This window comes from Scleropages formosus, chromosome 13 (assembly GCF_900964775.1).
Source record: "Scleropages formosus chromosome 13, fSclFor1.1, whole genome shotgun sequence".
NCBI classification, from domain to species: Eukaryota; Metazoa; Chordata; class Actinopteri; order Osteoglossiformes; family Osteoglossidae; genus Scleropages; species Scleropages formosus.
Window position 1 is genome coordinate 1,400,944 of NC_041818.1, and position 15,880 is coordinate 1,416,823.

Genomic DNA, 15,880 nt, shown 5'->3' on the forward strand with positions numbered 1-15,880 from the left:
AGCATTTGCTCTCCGGTGGGTCTGGGTTTCGAGTCCCGCTTGGGGTGCCTTGCGACGGACTGGCGTCCCGTCCTGGGTGTGTCCCCTCCCCCTCCAGCCTTACGCCCTGTGTTGCCGGGTTAGGCTCCGGCTCTCCGCGACCCCGTATGGGACAAGCGGTCCAGACTGTGTGTGTGTGTGTGTGTGTGTGTGTGTGGGTTTCAAGCATGACATTGTGGAGTTTGAGAGTCTGGTTCTGTTCTCAGCTGTGTGAAAACGACTTTATGCATATTTGCGTGCCACTATACATGGCTATGTCTCGGTGCTGTGGTGAAGAGAGGAACTCTGACTGCATTCTTCTGTAGCTTTCTTACCCCCCCAGACCTTGATTTGACTTGTGTTGCCGGACAAAACCCCCCATGGTTTCCTGTGTGGCCCTCTGGCCACTGAGCTGCTGCTGCTCTTTTCTGCAACTTTATACGTATTTTTGTAGTGTTTCTGAGCCCATAGCTCTCTGTTTCAGACGGAGGTGTGCCACTCCTGCCCAGATGGTGCTTTTTGTCTGGCTCTAGTCCACCTTTTCCTTTTACGCTCTTACCCCTTTCATATCAGGGTTCAGCAGCCAGGCCTCACCTTTAGGCCGTGCTCAGTTATCGTGGGTTCGAGTCGACGTCATAGGGGTAGTACAGAGTGCTGGCTGTGCTCCGATGGACACTCGTGCCGTTGTTATAGTTTGAAGGAGGTCGGGTGAGGGGGAGACCCTTGTGTGTACAAAAACAGCAGTTTATACCGCAGAGGTTCACTCACTCCATACGGCCTGGGAAACGTCACTGGTGGAGGTGGTTTTTCTTCTGCAGCCAGGTGATTCAGTTGTCTGTCGGAGGGGGCCCCGCCTTGCAAGGGCGCGTGATCCAGAGCCAGAAAATGAGGGCGGTTGACGCACAGCCCTTCTTGCTCCCTCCTCCCCCTGTGAGTCATTTGGGTGTTGGGCTCAAATAGTTTGGTGTAGTTTTACATTCCTTATATAGGCTGTGTGGAGCGGTGCACAAGGGGAGTGTGAGCCAGCGAGCGAGTGACCGAGCACTCACCAGCCCTTCCAGCCAGTCTCTGCTGTGGCTTGCAGGCTGCCCCTCGGGACAAGGTACACTCCACATGTCTGCTGCGGTGGGACACCATCCGTCATGCCTTTCAGAATTTCTACTGCCACCAGGAGAGCAGCACCAGTGCAGGACACATCAGTGAAGTGATCCACTGCGCTTTTGGTTTCATTGTGCATGTTACACTTCAACAACGGAAAACTTATCAGTCTTGTATTTTTCTTACTTTTTTTTCCAAATTGAACACATGACCGGATTTTTATGACTTTACTAGTTGTAACGTTTAGTTGTGATTTATTGTTCTTTGGAGTGTGATGGAAAACTACATGCAAAAAAGTCAGTGTTTCACATATGTGGCTGTGTAAAATCAGTGTATTTTGAGGCGAGTTTATTTACACGTGAGACTTCTTCATGTGACTATGAATGTTACAAATGAAAGAAATCGGGGCCCTTGGAATCTTTCTGTGGCAGCATGCAAGTAGAAGTGTACCTGTGATGTACCGGAAGCACCTGGTCTCTGGAAAATGAGTGTGTCTTGTCTTATGAAGCAGTACAGCTCAAGACAGCTCAAGCACATGGCAACTGTCTGGGTATTGTACCTGCAGTGGGTCCCAGCCGCTGCCTTCTAGGATCTCTGTTTTCCAAGGAACAACCAGAAATGTACAGTGCAGCTGCTAAAGGGCAAGGCGGTACCCTTTACCATGGTATTTCCATACAACTTGAAGTGCAATGAATAGACGAAGTAAAACAGTTTCCAGTTGTCTTATTGCACCTGTTGATGTTTGGCTGAAGCCTCTCTGCATGATAGTGGTGTTGTGTTGAGGCGCCTGTGTGTTGGCGGCGTTGGGTTGAGGCGCCTGTGCATCGGCGGCGTTGGGTCGAGGTATCTGTGTGTCAGTGGTTGGTTGATGTGCGTATCATACCCCTATCTGGTTGGGCCCCCATGTTGCTATTTTATAGATGCTCACATGGACACTATTGAACTCACTGCCAGTTTTTATACATTATGCTCAAATAGTTGATGAAAGGAAACCTTTGGTTGACCTTAAAGTGATGCTTTTCTCTCTGCTCTGTCAGGCCATGAATATATACAGCGTGACGCTGAACGGCCCAGCACCCTGGGGCTTCAGGCTCCAGGGAGGAAAGGACTTCAGCATGCCTCTCACTGTGTCCAGGGTAAGAGAAACATCTTCCTCCTTCGCTTCATCCATAAGAAACTTCAGTAAGGATTCCCATGCTGCATGAATTTGTCTTGCATTAAAAATAAAATACTGTAGACACCGAAATACATTAATATGGAGTGTTTCAACCATGTAGCATGTATTTCCCTCCTATATAAGAGTGTATGCAGTTCATGCCCACATGACCAGTTTGGGAGGCCTAGTCATGCAATTCACTGCTCACTCCAATGAATTACATCCTTTTTTAATTTTTAAATTGTCATTTTACCATGGTGGTAATCTTTTTATATGTAAATAAAACATTATTTTAAGAAAGCCTATAACAAAAAAGACAAGATGTTGGAAGATCATTTGGCACTTCATTAGCAGTGCTGTGGAGTCGGAAGCAATTATTGGGTTACTGGAGTCGGGAGTCAAAGGTTTTGTGATTCGACTCCACAGCCATGTTCATTAGTCAGTCTGCATTTACTGTATAATAAAATGTTTAGTGATATTATTACGATACAAATACTGTGATATTATGATATTGTTTTTATTTATTTTTTGCAGGCAATTCACTTAAATATTGATAAATATTAACAAATATTAACAAATAAATGAATTGCAGTATTGGGCCCCCTCTGGTCAAGTGTGGGTGAACTTCTCATTGGTGTAGTTCATAGCCTTCTTTCATTTGGAAGAAATGTGGCTTTGAGATGGTTTCTTTGCAAGCACCGAGACTGAAAATGTTAAGCCAGGGTATTTTGTTTGGAGCATAAAGTTCTTGGAACTTCTTATTCCAGTAATTTTTTATTCAAATTAATGAAAGTGTAATTTTTATACTATTTTTAACGTTTTGAAAGGAGCATCATACATACAGAAATACTGATGTAGAGGAGTGATGAGTGAGTATATGTGATTTGTGCGCGTTAGTTTAACCTGGAAGTATGTCTCTTAATTGGCCAGGGATGACTCTTAATGAGGTGCTTTTCTGCGTTCCTTGTTAGCCAGGCATAATGACTGCCGGGAAAGGGAAAAATTCATTGGGGGAAAAGGAGCAAAATGCCCTCACAGATGGGGCTCAGTTTCTCTGCAAATGAAAGGAGGAATGAAAACACTGCACCCTTAGCTACCATCAGACAAGGTGATCACCTGCAAAGCTCCTCGACACTTGGGTCATTAATACTATTTACTGGAGACTGTGTGAGCTGAGCGCTTCCCCACGCCTGGGCTTGTCTCTAGTAAAACTCTTTATAGAAGTAAAAGCTCTTTTGGACTGTTCAATTAAGGCTGTCCAGGAATAGTGCTTCATTTGCGTGAGAAGCATGCTGATAATGTAACGAAAGTGCAGCCGAGCAGGGACAGTGAAATATGACCCCCCCCTAGTTTGAGCTGATTTTAAAGAATGATAAGTTTTCCTATATGATATGATACCCTGGCCCTTATGCACTGGTTTTCAGCAGTGCTTCACTGGAATGGTTTCAGGCTTTGTGTGTAATGCTAACATATCCACACTTACCATTTTAGGCAGTGCTCTGCTCTTTGTTCGCAGTTCGTGAGTGTTCAGCAGTGTAAATATCTGGAAGCTGCACAAGGCAGTTAGACAGCTCTCCAAGACCAGAAAGGTCATAACCTTGGAAAGAAGTGGCTGCTCTGTTCCCCCAGCTCTCGTTTGCCCCATGGTAGAGGTGATGACGACCACAGTGACGGGTCGTTTTTGACCCTGGAGACACTTTATGTAGGCCTGGTTTCTTTTGATCGCTCTTGGGGTATGCAGCAGGTCTGGCTGAGGTGGTATTGCGGAGAACCTTCCTGGAAAAGCTCTGACTCAGCTAGGCTGTGGCGGCTTCCTCTGTTACAGTGTCCGAATACAGGCAAAGTGACGTCGCCTTACACTTTGTTCTCTGTTAACCACTGGGTCAAAAAAATGATTGGCAGCTTCTTGTGGAAAATGAGAAGTGTGCTCATGCTGTGGTTCATCTGTGATACAACTGCTGTGTGTACTCTTTACTTTGTCACTGACTGTCTGAAGCAGTCTCATTTATTATGGTTAATGTAATATCACAAGGAAAGCAGAAGATTCAGTGCTAACTTTTACAAATAAAATGCATAAGCATGTAAATAATTCAGTAGTTTGAATCATTAACAGATTTTATAATGCAAATTACACTTGAAGTATTGTGAATAATGTTCCTCTTGTGGTTTGTGACATCAAGAGCAAATGTTACACTGATGGTCCTGTTTTAATAATGTGGATAACTAATGGTAGAAAATCATTTTTCTTAGAAATCTAAAATGTCTCTGCGTCAACATTGTCATGCACATTTATTTTGGTTAATTTTAATGTTTTTTCATAAATAATTGTAAAATGAACCCCTAATCACAGGAATTTGCCTGCCTGAATGGTTTCATGGAATGAATTAGCCCTGGTACGTGAGAGATGGATGTACTAAAAATGTTCCTGCTTGTAAACTGTGCGCGGAGGCGGTGAGCACCCCAAAAGGAAATGTTTTGGTTTTGATTGTTTCAGATTGCCTGCACTTACCCGTGAGTGTTCTGGTGCCTGTGGAAGGAATGACATAAACCTGACATTTCCAACCCTTATATGTACTGTACTGATTGCCAGTTACACATGTTCATTTTCCACGCTGGCAGCCGTCAGATGTTCATGTCTGGTATTTAATATCGCTCCATGTTAATAAACAACCGCTCTTCTGTCAGTGCTTTTGTATTCACACATTGCACTGTGGGCTCTGTATTTATGTTTGTATCCTTAACCTCTGCCCCGCTCGCAAAGAAATGTGTGTTTATTTCTTAAGGTTAATTTAATTTTTATTAGTAGCAGTGAGTGCAGTTTGGTCAGTTTTTACGAGGGTGAGTCAAAAAGTACGTCGCTCACAACTCAGATGTACGTCACTTTGGAGAAAAGCGTCGGCTAAATGAATAAATGTACAAAGTATCTGCGACCATGTCTTAACTTTTTAATGAATATTATTGCGCGCACCCATGTCGACTTATACTCATCTGTACCATATATTAGTTACATACTAGTATGTATTGTTTACATTCAGGGGAAAATAGCCAACATCTTTTTTAAGGCTCTGGCAAGGTAACTGGTAGTGTAGGGGTTAGTGCTGCAGTCTTTAGATCCAAAGGTCAAAGCTTTGAATTCCACCTACAGCTGTAGTGGAGTTGAGCAAGGTTTTTAACCTAAAAATTGCTGCTGTAAAGTTACCCAGCTCTATAAATGGATGAATAATTCTAAGCAGCTTAATGTTGTAAGCTGCTGTGGAGAAGAATCTGCTAAATCATAGAGCACGTAGAACCACCGGATTCTACCCTCTTGTCTTGGTCTGCTTGGTATCAAAGGAACGAATGACACTTACATGGTTTGAGTCCTATCTATCAGGCAGATCCTGTCAAGTGGTCAATCAATACATTATTTATTCATTTAGCAGATGCTTTTGTCCACAGTGACATACATCTCAGCAAAAGTACAATTTATGCATTACATTAAGAGGAGAGAGACAGCTGCAGACATGAAAGTCTCAAGTCAACCGAGTTTACCTACCACTTGCTGCACTGAGGTTCATTATGCAAGGAGGTGTATAAAACAGGATAGACAAATCCTGATGACCTACCAATTTTTAAAAAAAAATACACAAACAAGCAGATACAATGCCAGAGTAGCGGCTGAATAAAGGCTATATCTGGGGATGCTCGTGAAGTTATGGTGCACTAACATTTAGACCGTACATGAGCTGGAGAGATCTTGGGCGAAGAGGGTCCGGAAGAAGTGAGTTTTCAGACCCTTCTTGAATGTAGGCAGAGTTTCTGCAGTTCTGAGTGAGAAGGGAAGGTCATTCCACCACCACGGAGTCAGAGCCGAGAACCTCCGAGCTTTACCTTTTGTGCGCGGGACCACCAAGCAAGCAGAAGTAGACGAGTGAAGGGGTCTGGCTGGGGTGTAGCGGTTGATCAAGACCTGTAAATAGCTGGGAGCAGTTCTACTGATGCATTTGTAGACAATAACCAGGGTCTTGAATTTCATTCGGGCAACTATAGGAAGCCAGTGCAGAGAAATAAGTAGAGGAGATACGTGGGAATGCTTTGGCAAATCAAAGCTAACTCGTGCAGCAGCATTCTGTAAAAGCTGCAGAGGTTTGATGGCAGTAGCAGGAAGGCTACACAGGAGAGAGTTGCTGTAGTCCAGATGGGAAGTCACCATGGCCTGAACAAGTAGTTGGGCAGAGTCAGTTGTGAGGTAGGGACGGATCCTACGAATATTATGCAGGATGTATCTGCAGGACTGGGTTGTGGCTTCGATGTGCTCAGAGAAACACAGACTTGTCTCAGTCGTTACTTCCAGACTCTTAGTCAAGGTGGTAGGCGAACTGAGTGAGTTGTCCAGTTTGATTGATAAATCGTGACAGGACGACAGGCCAGCTGGGAGGAAAAGAATCTCTGTTTTGGAGAGGTTGAGTTGGAGATCAGACAACCATGAAGAGATGTCCGACAGGCAAGCAGCAATGCGTGCTGAGATGTCAGGTGCACCAGGTGGAAAGGAGAGGAAGAGCTGGGTATCATCAGCATGGCAGTGGTATTTGAATCTATAGGAGGCTATGACTGGAGCGAGGGAGGAGATGCATGTCGAGAAAAGAGGAGGACCCCATACCGAGCCCTGCGGGACACTGGTTGAGAGAGGCAGAGGAGAACGCGAGCTCTGCCAGACCACTTGATAGGATCTGTCAGATAGGTAGGACTCAAACGATCTTAGTGCCGCACCTTTGAGTCCAAGCTGGTTAAGGGAGGAGAGTAGAATCCAGTGGTTGACTGTCGAATGCCACAGACAGATCGAGGAGGATGAGGACCGAGGAGAGGGAGGTGGCTCTAGTGGCTTGGAGAGCATCAGATACCGCCAGAAGGCCTGTCTCAGTGGAGTGACCAACTTTGAAACCAGACTGATATCCATTGAGGAGATGGTTCCGGGTGAGGAAATCAGACAGTTGATCACAGGCTGCCCCCTCTAGGGTTTTAGACAGGAAGGAGAGGAGAGAGACCGGTCTGTAATTTTCAACCAGATTGGGATCCAGGGAGGGTTTTCTTTTTTTTTAAATGGGTGAAATTAGAGTGGTTTTGAAGGCAGCTGGGAAACAGCCAGAGGAGAGCGAGGAGTTGATGGAAATGTTCTGTAGGAGTGACGACGGGATCGGATCAAGCGAGCAGGTGGTGGCTACGCACAATATCAGGCGGTCAGAGATTTCAGATTGAGAGAGCGGCTTGAATTTGGAGATCCAGCGTGAACCGGGCAAGTTGATGCTGAGAATTTGTCAGTGATTGCTTTGACCTTCTCTGAAAAAGAAAGTTGTCAGCAGTGAGAGGAGGAGGTGGCAAAGTCTGTGTGGTTTTTTTAGATGCAGATTGTATTTTGTTGTGGAAGGAGGAGACTTTTAGCAGAAGAGACAGCAGATTGAAAAGCAGCTAAGAGTGACTGGTAGGCATCCAGGTCTGATGGAGTTTTGGATTTACACCATCTTCGCTCTGCAGCCCACAGTTTGATCCTGTTGGTATGTAACGTATCAGACAGCCATGGGGTAGCAATGGGGCATGCTGGTCTAGAATACAGGCAACAGAGAGGAAAGTGTTAGTGACATAATCTGTAGATAGATTCGAGAATTGTGCAGCAGAGGGGAGTGCAGACAGAGTAGCAGAGGCAAAGCAGGAAGGTGAGAGATTTTAAGTTGCGACAAAAGGTGACAACGGGTGTAGAAAGAGGCAAGGAGTTAGTGGTGAGGCAGGGTTGAAAGGAAATGAAGTGGTCAGAGACATGCAGTGGTGTGACAGAGAGGACAGGACAACCACCGTTGTGGGAAAATACAAGGTCAAGAGAGTTGCCTGCTTTGTGAGTAGCAGGGGATTGGGACAGAGAGAGATCAAAGGACTGTAGGAGCAACAGAAGGCCGCTTGCATGAATGTCATCGACATGCAGGTTGAAGTCACCCAGGAGAATCAACGGAGCATTGTCCCCAGCACAGAGCTCAACAAGATGTTGAGGTCATCCAAGACGCAGCTGAGAGGGCCAGGAGAGCAATAAAGGACAACCACAAGAAGAGTGGTTGGGGCAGTGATAGCGATAGCATGCCATTCAAATGAGGACAGATCATGCAGGTGAAGAGGAACAACAGAGTATTCCCACTGTGGAGAGATGAGCAGCCCTGTGCCTTCACCTCTGCTGGAAGAACAAGAAGTGTGAGAGAAGGAGTAGTTAGTGGAGAGTGCTGCAGGTATGGCTGAGTTGTCTGGGGTGATCCAGGTTTCAGTTAGGACCAGGAGGTCCAGTGAGAGATGGGAGGCATGAGCTGGTATGAAGTCAGCCCTTCTCACAGCAGACTGGCAGTTTCAGAGTCCTATGGAGAAATTGAAGCAAGATGGAAGATTTGACAGGTGAGGGTAGACTAGGTCTTCGGTGGGCTCACCACCTGCCGGAGAAACTGTAAGGGGCCGGTGCATTGTGATTTGGGCTGTGGTCGGGGCCGAGTGCCCGGCCGACCCAAACCTCGGGCGCCAACTCTGGTTTTTGGGACTTGGAACGTCACCTCACTGGCGGGGAAGGAGCCTGAGCTGGTGCGGGAAGTTGAGAGATACCGTCTAGATATAGTCGGGCTCACTTCCACTCACAGCTTGGGTTCTGGAACCACTCTTCTCGATCAAGGGTGGACTCTCCACTCTTCTGACGTTGCCCAAGGTGAGAGGTGGCGGGCGGGTGTGGGCTTATTAATAGCCCCCCAGTTCAGCCGCCATGTGTTGGAGTCTACCCCGGTGAATGAGAGGGTCGTCTCCCTACGCCTTCGGGTCAGGGAACAGTCTCTCACTGTCGTTTGTGCTTATGCGCCTAGCGGCAGTGTAGAGTACCCGGCCTTCTTAGAGTCCCTGGGGGGCGTGCTGGAAAGCGCTCCCACTGGGGACTCTGTCGTTCTACTGGTGGACTTTACGCCCACGTGGGCAGCGACAGTGATACCTGGAGGGACGTGATTGGGAGGAACGGCCTCCCTGATCTGAACCCGAGCGGTGAGTTGTTATTGGATTTCTGTGCTAGTCGCGGTTTATCCATAACGAACACCATGTTCAGGCATAAGGGTGTCCATCAGTGCACTTGGCACCAGGACACCCTAGGTCGGAGGTCAGTGATCGACTTTGTAGTCGTTTCTTCTGACCTTCGACCATATGTCTTGGACACTCGGGTGAAGAGAGGGTCTGAGCTGTCAACTGATCACCACCTGGTGGTGAGTTGGATTCGATGGCGGGGGAAAAAGCTGGACAGACCTGGCAGGCCTAAACGCATAGTGAGGGTCTGTTGGGAACGTTTGGCGGAGGCCCCTGTCAGAGAGGTCTTCAACTCCCACCTCCGACAGAGCTTCAACCAGGTCCCGAGGGAGGTGGGGGACATCGAGTCTGAATGGACTATGTTCCGCGCCTCCATTGTCGGGGCGGCGGTTCGGAGCTGCGGCCATAAGGTCTCCGGCGCCTGTCGCGGCGGCAATCCCCGAACACGGTGGTGGACACCGGAAGTAAGGGATGCCGTCAAGCTGAAGAAGGAGTTCTATAGGGCCTGGCTGGCTCATGGGACTCCTGAAGCAGCTGACGGGTACCGACGGGCCAAACGGAGTGCGGCTCTGGCAGTCGCCGCGGCAAAAACTCGGGCTTGGGAGGAGTTCGGCGAGGCCATGGAGGAAGACTTTCGGTCGGCCTCAAAGAGATTCTGGCAAACTGTCCGGCGACTCAGAGGGGGGAAGCGGTGTTCCACGAACACTGTTTACAGTGGAAGTGGTGCGCTGCTGACCTCAGCTGAGGATGTCCTTGGGCGGTGGAGGGAGTACTTTGAGGATCTCCTCAATCCCTCCGACACGCCTTCCGTAGAGGAAGCTGAGGCTGGGGACTCGGAGGGGGACTCGTCCATTACCCTGGCTGAAGTTGCTGAGGTAGTCAAAAAACTCCTCGGTGGCAAGGCTCCGGGGGTGGATGAGATTCGCCCCAAGTTTCTCAAGTCTCTGGATGTTGTGGGGCTGTCTTGGCTGACACGCCTCTGCAGCATCGCGTGGAGTTCGGGAACGGTGCCTCTGGACTGGCAGACCGGGGTGGTGGTCCCTCTTTTTAAGAAGGGGGACCGGAGATTGTGTTCCAACTGTAGGGGGATCACACTCCTTAGCCTCCCTGGGAAAGTCTATGCCGGGGTACTGGAGAGGAGAATCCGACCGATAGTCGAACCTCGGATCCAGGAGGAGCAATGCGGTTTCCGCCCTGGCAATGGAACACTGGACCAGCTCTATACCCTCACTAGGGTGCTGGAGGGTTCGTGGGAGTTTGCCCAACCAGTCCATATGTGTTTTGTGGACCTGGAGAAGGCATTTGACCGTGTCCCTCGTGGCATCCTGTGGGGGGGTACTTCGGGATTATGGGGTTTGGGGCTCGTTGCTACGGGCTGTTCGTTCCCTGTATGACCGGAGCAGGAGCTTGGTTCGCATTGCCGGCAGTAAGTCAGACCTGTTCCCGGTGCATGTTGGACTCCGCCAGGGCTGCCCTTTGTCATCGATTCTGTTCATTATCTTTATGGACAGAATTTCTAGGCGCAGCCAGGGACCGGAGGGTGTCTGTTTTGGTGGCCGCGAGATCTCGTCTCTGCTTTTTGCGGACGACGTGGTCCTGTTGGCTTCATCAGGTCAAGACTTGCAGCGTGCACTGGGGAGGCTTGCAGCCGAGTGCGAAGCGGCGGGGATGAGAATCAGCACCTCCAAATCCGAGGCCATGGTTCTCAGTCGGAAAAAGGTGGATTGCCCCCTCCGGGTTAGGGGGGAGTTGCTCCCTCAAGTGGAGGAGTTTAAGTGTCTCGGGGTCTTGTTCACGAGTGAGGGAAAAATGGAGCGGCAGGTTGACAGACGGATCGGTGCGGCGTCCGCAGTAAAGTGGTCATTGTACCGGTCTGTTGTGGTGAAGAGGGAGCTGAGTCGTAAGGCGAAGCTCTCAATTTACCGGTCGATCTACGTTCCTATCCTCACCTATGGTTATGAACTCTGGATCATGACCGAAAGAATGAGATCGCGGATACAAGCGGCAGAAATGAGTTTCCTCCGCAGAGTGGCTGGGCGCACCCTTAGGGATAGGGTGAGGAGCTCAGTCACCCGGGAGGAGCTCGGAGTAGAGCCGCTGCTCCTCTGCATCGAGAGGAGCCAGTTGAGGTGGCTCGGGCATCTGTTCCGGATGCCTCCTGGACGCCTCCCTGGGGAGGTGTTCCGGGCTTGTCCCACTGGGAGGAGGCCTCGGGACAGACTCAGGACACGTTGGAGAGACTGTCTCCCAGCTGGCCTGAGAACGCCTTGGGGTTTCCCCAGAGGAACTGGAGGAGGTGTGCGGGGAGAGGGAAGTCTGGAGGACTCTGCTCGGACTGCTGCCCCCGCGACCCGGCCCCGGATAAAAGCGGAGGAAGATGGATGGGTAGACTAGGTTATTGTAGCAGCAAGAGCACCTAGGTCTCCGGTGGTGGTGAAGATGCATGGCTTGCTTACTGTAGAAGACTGATGGTCGACATGTTGGACGCATGATCCCTTGCGGACAACTGTACTGGTGGCCTTCCTCAGCAGACTCCCTTGTCTTTGCACCTCAAGTCTTCACACCAGGAGGCTGCTGCTATGGGTCACCAGCCACTATTTAAACCGGGCTAATGCCCATCAGCTGGGATTCCTAATTGAAACCGAAACAACTCTCACACACACACACACACACACACACACACACACACACACACACACACATTTCCAGAACCGCTTGTCCCATACGGGGTCACGGGGAGCCCCGGAGCCTACCTGGCAACACAGGGCGTAAGGCCGAAGGGGGAGGGGACACACCCAGGACAGGACGCCAGTCCGCCGCACGGCACCCCAAGTAGGACTCGAACTCCAGCCCCACTGGAGAGCAGGACCCGGTCCAACCCACTGTGCCACCACGCCCCCCTTGTATTAATAATAATAAATAATAATAATACTTTTAACAACAACAGGAATATTTCGTACTGAAGGCATTTCCCAGCTTTTGCAAATGGAAGTCCTTGACTTATGAGTGCCACCAAGTACAGCACTAATCCATAACCTGTAAGTGTAGAAAGCATGAAAATGTGTCCTGCTACAAAAGTGTGCCAACAGAAGTGTGTCAACAACCTGAAGCTGGGAAGAGGGATGGTGCTGTTCTAGCAAACTACTGTTAGTGAGCTATACCCCAGTTGGGATAATGGGAAACAATAACTGACTAATTCTGTATGCGTTTGCCCTAACCTGACTCACCTGATATACACTTGAACCTACCTGTATTGTCAGCACGGAGCAGTCATGTCTGAGAACGAGTGGGCAGTCTTACCCCTCACTGAGCTCCTACAGTAAACTGGTCTACATGTAGGCTACAGGAATGTGCTTTAATATAAAATGGAAATGACAGGAATTGAATACATAAACATTGTGCGTACAGTGAAAGCTGAAACACTAGTTGTGTTTTGCTTGTTTATGCGGTTCTGGAGATCTAGATGTAGTATATTTTGATCTTTTCCTTAAGAATTATTTAACTCAATTGGGTCTATGACTCATATTTCAGTGCGAAAGTAGAACGAAAAATTATGTGTGTATCACATTTTAATTTAATTGCAGATCCAAAGTGTACTGGAGGGAAGAATTTCAGTGCTCTAAGTGGCTTTGAAGAAAAGGGTTAATAAATAAACCCTGTAAATGTATGAAGATGTAAAAATTATTCTTTAAAATTAAATGTTATGTTAGTTGTTGGTGGATGTGTGGGTCCCCATGCAGTGCTTTCAGACAGTATTCAGGACTCTTAACTTTTTTCACATTTAATAAACAAACTTGCAGGCTTTTGGGTTTGAATACTTATGTCATTATGATATTTTAATCCACTTGCAGTCATTTCTGAAATCCTGTTTTCGCTTTGTTATTATGCTGTATTGAGGAGGAAAAAATGAATTGAATTGATTTTGGCCTAAAGCTGCAAAAGAAAAAATGAAGGGGAAGAAAAAAAAAAAACAGATGAGGTCTGAATCCTTTCCGAATGCACGGTAACTACAAGAATTAATTCCCAGTTTAGCTGTACCTATAGGTAAGATGCATCTTTTTCCCTCCCAGAATTGAGAATGTAAAACCAGTTGTCCAGAAATATTCCGCACCACACCCAGTGTGAATTTTCACGGAGGGATATAGAAGAGGTCCCTGGTTTTAGCTCCTTTTGTAAGGTGTTGGGGGAAAGTGGGCTTTTGGAAATGGAGAGGAGCAGGGCACGTTTCTGAACTTAATGTGGTGATACAGGAGTGTAGATTTGACACTTTTATGACAGTCATTGACCAAAGACAAGCACGAGTACGTGTGGATGACGACACCGAGGCTGAACAAATATATACAGCTTGATTTACGGCACAAGAGCTCTGCTCTCCATTGAAATTCCAGAGAGGCTCTATAAAAGTGAGGTGACGTAGGCCTGTCCTGGGCAGCCCTGCTGCAGGCACTCTGAAACTGTGTGCAACATCTCGGTGGAATTCTGACTCAAGTAAACAAATTGGTAGGAGGTGCAGAACACCTGGTCCGCTAAGAAGAAGGTGTGTAATGTTCAGGGCAGGGCTGTGGAGTCGACACACAAAACCTTCGACTCCGACTCCAGTAACCCAATAATTGCTTCTGACTCCATGACTCCGACTCCACAGCCCTGCCCAAAAGTTACACATTTTTTTTGGGGATCGACTTACCTGGTGAATATAGGCCTAAATCTATAGTACACCCCTGATTTTTGGGGGTCGACTTATATGCTGAATCGACTTATATGCCGGCATATATGGTACATTTAGTCGGAGTCGGTACATTTTTTACTGACTCCGACTTCAGTAACCCAATCATTGCTTCCGACTCTACGACTCTGACTCTACCATACTGGTTCAGGGGCACTTCAGCACTTGAGGAGTGGTGAGCAATGGCAATGCTAGGGATATTTCCCACCCTGCTGCATGAAATCTTCAGCACAAATTTGACTTGGCGTTCTCGGCATAACATCAGTGCTCGGGGTCCTCAACTTCCAATAGGCTTCTGTTCCCACGACCTCATAATAAGTCACAAGCCCCCACACTACATTATATAAACCATAAGGATATATAACCAGGTAACATGCACGAATGCTATGTTGTATAACATGGATTTGTTTTTCACGACTTTCTCACATTATTTATGCTAGAATACTAATAATATAGAACTATAATATGTAAGTATGTAATATGTCATTGTGTTTTCATGCTGCGCTATTTTCATTTTCGTTTCTCAATGTCCTTTCTTTCATGTTTTCATGCTGCGCAACCCAAAAGATTTTTGTAAATAAAACAATCACTGATAGACACACTGACTGAGTCAATAAGAAATACGGTGCCTCGTGGCAGTGAACCCAGCCGATGTAATTGTACAGCAGATGAAGCGGTCAGCATTAGACGTCACGACCAAATGGAACATCGTAAGTCGACGTCTAACTCTGCTGTGTTCTGTGAGCTGCAGGTGTTCAAGTCGAGCTCAGTATCTGTATTAAGAAGTGTGTACTGAGTGGGTGAAGCCCTCAGCAGTCCATAAATAATAAGAGCTGTTTTTTCCAGTGAGTACTCGCAGGGTGCTGCAACTTTCATATTCGAATCAAAACAATAAATCCAATTTGATGGAATGATGGGAGTACATGCAGTACTCCGTGCTACATTTTCCGAGCTTAGGAGATGGTGATGCTTGTAATCAAAATCTTTGCAGTCCATTTCTTGTATGACCCTGCACTGTCCATTAGTTTTACCAGCCTGTTGCAATTTCTTTGTGTGATCCCTCCTTGCTTTCCTCAGAGGTGGTAGTATTATTATTAGTAATGTATTTTTTTAAACATTTATATTTGATCAACAGATCCTTTTCTCCAAACCTGCTTGATACAAATGTGCATTTCACCAGACACAGCTTTAGAAGTCAAAATGAACCACAGTGTATTTGTCTCATATCACTTTTTTAAATTGTTTTTTTTTTTTAAATTTTTTTAATGAACAGAGCAGGCTCATATCAACACTGAGAAATCGCGAATATGTCCATATATATAAAGTGAGGGCTCAAGGTAAAAGGGTTGTAATATATGCTGTATGCATGATACTGAGATTTTAGATTGGTATACAGTAGGCTTTTAATATACTTTGATTGTTGCTTTATTTCTTATTTATTGCATGTTATGATATGTATTGTTTTATGTGAGTCCAATGTTGTGCGCTGGTCGTGTCATGGCTGTCCAAGACAAATTTCCCAGAAATGGGGCAATAAAGTATATTCTATTCTATTCTATGATTGCTCTTGGGTTGTGATTTAACCAGAAAATAAATGACGCCAAATAAAACTTTATCAACGTTTTTTTTTTTTTTTGAATGGTTGCGTATACCGCACTCCAGCATTGTATCTTATAGCATTCTCAGAATAAATGTATGAGTGTGCCCAGAGAGGCTTTGCATCTTATGACTCTTGCATGTTTGCTTCAGTGAGTTTAGGAGGATCACACTGTATGTGTTATTCCATGAAAGTGGGCTTTCCGTTGAATTGAGTTTAC

The 15,880-nt window shown here is 46.9% G+C and overlaps 1 protein-coding gene across 4 annotated transcripts in view; it reads left to right on the forward strand.

Moving 5' to 3' along the window:
- pdlim7 (PDZ and LIM domain 7) overlaps window positions 1-15,880 on the forward strand; it is a 66,575-nt gene that overhangs the window by 5,581 nt on the left and 45,114 nt on the right. For 2 of the 4 annotated variants that reach the window (XM_018745139.2, XM_018745304.2), the window contains one exon: window positions 2,154-2,252. In XM_018745139.2, the coding sequence (XP_018600655.1) occupies window positions 2,157-2,252 (96 nt within the window). In that variant the 5' untranslated portion in view covers window positions 2,154-2,156. The other 2 variants (XM_018745222.2, XM_018745053.2) reach the window with 2 other exon arrangements.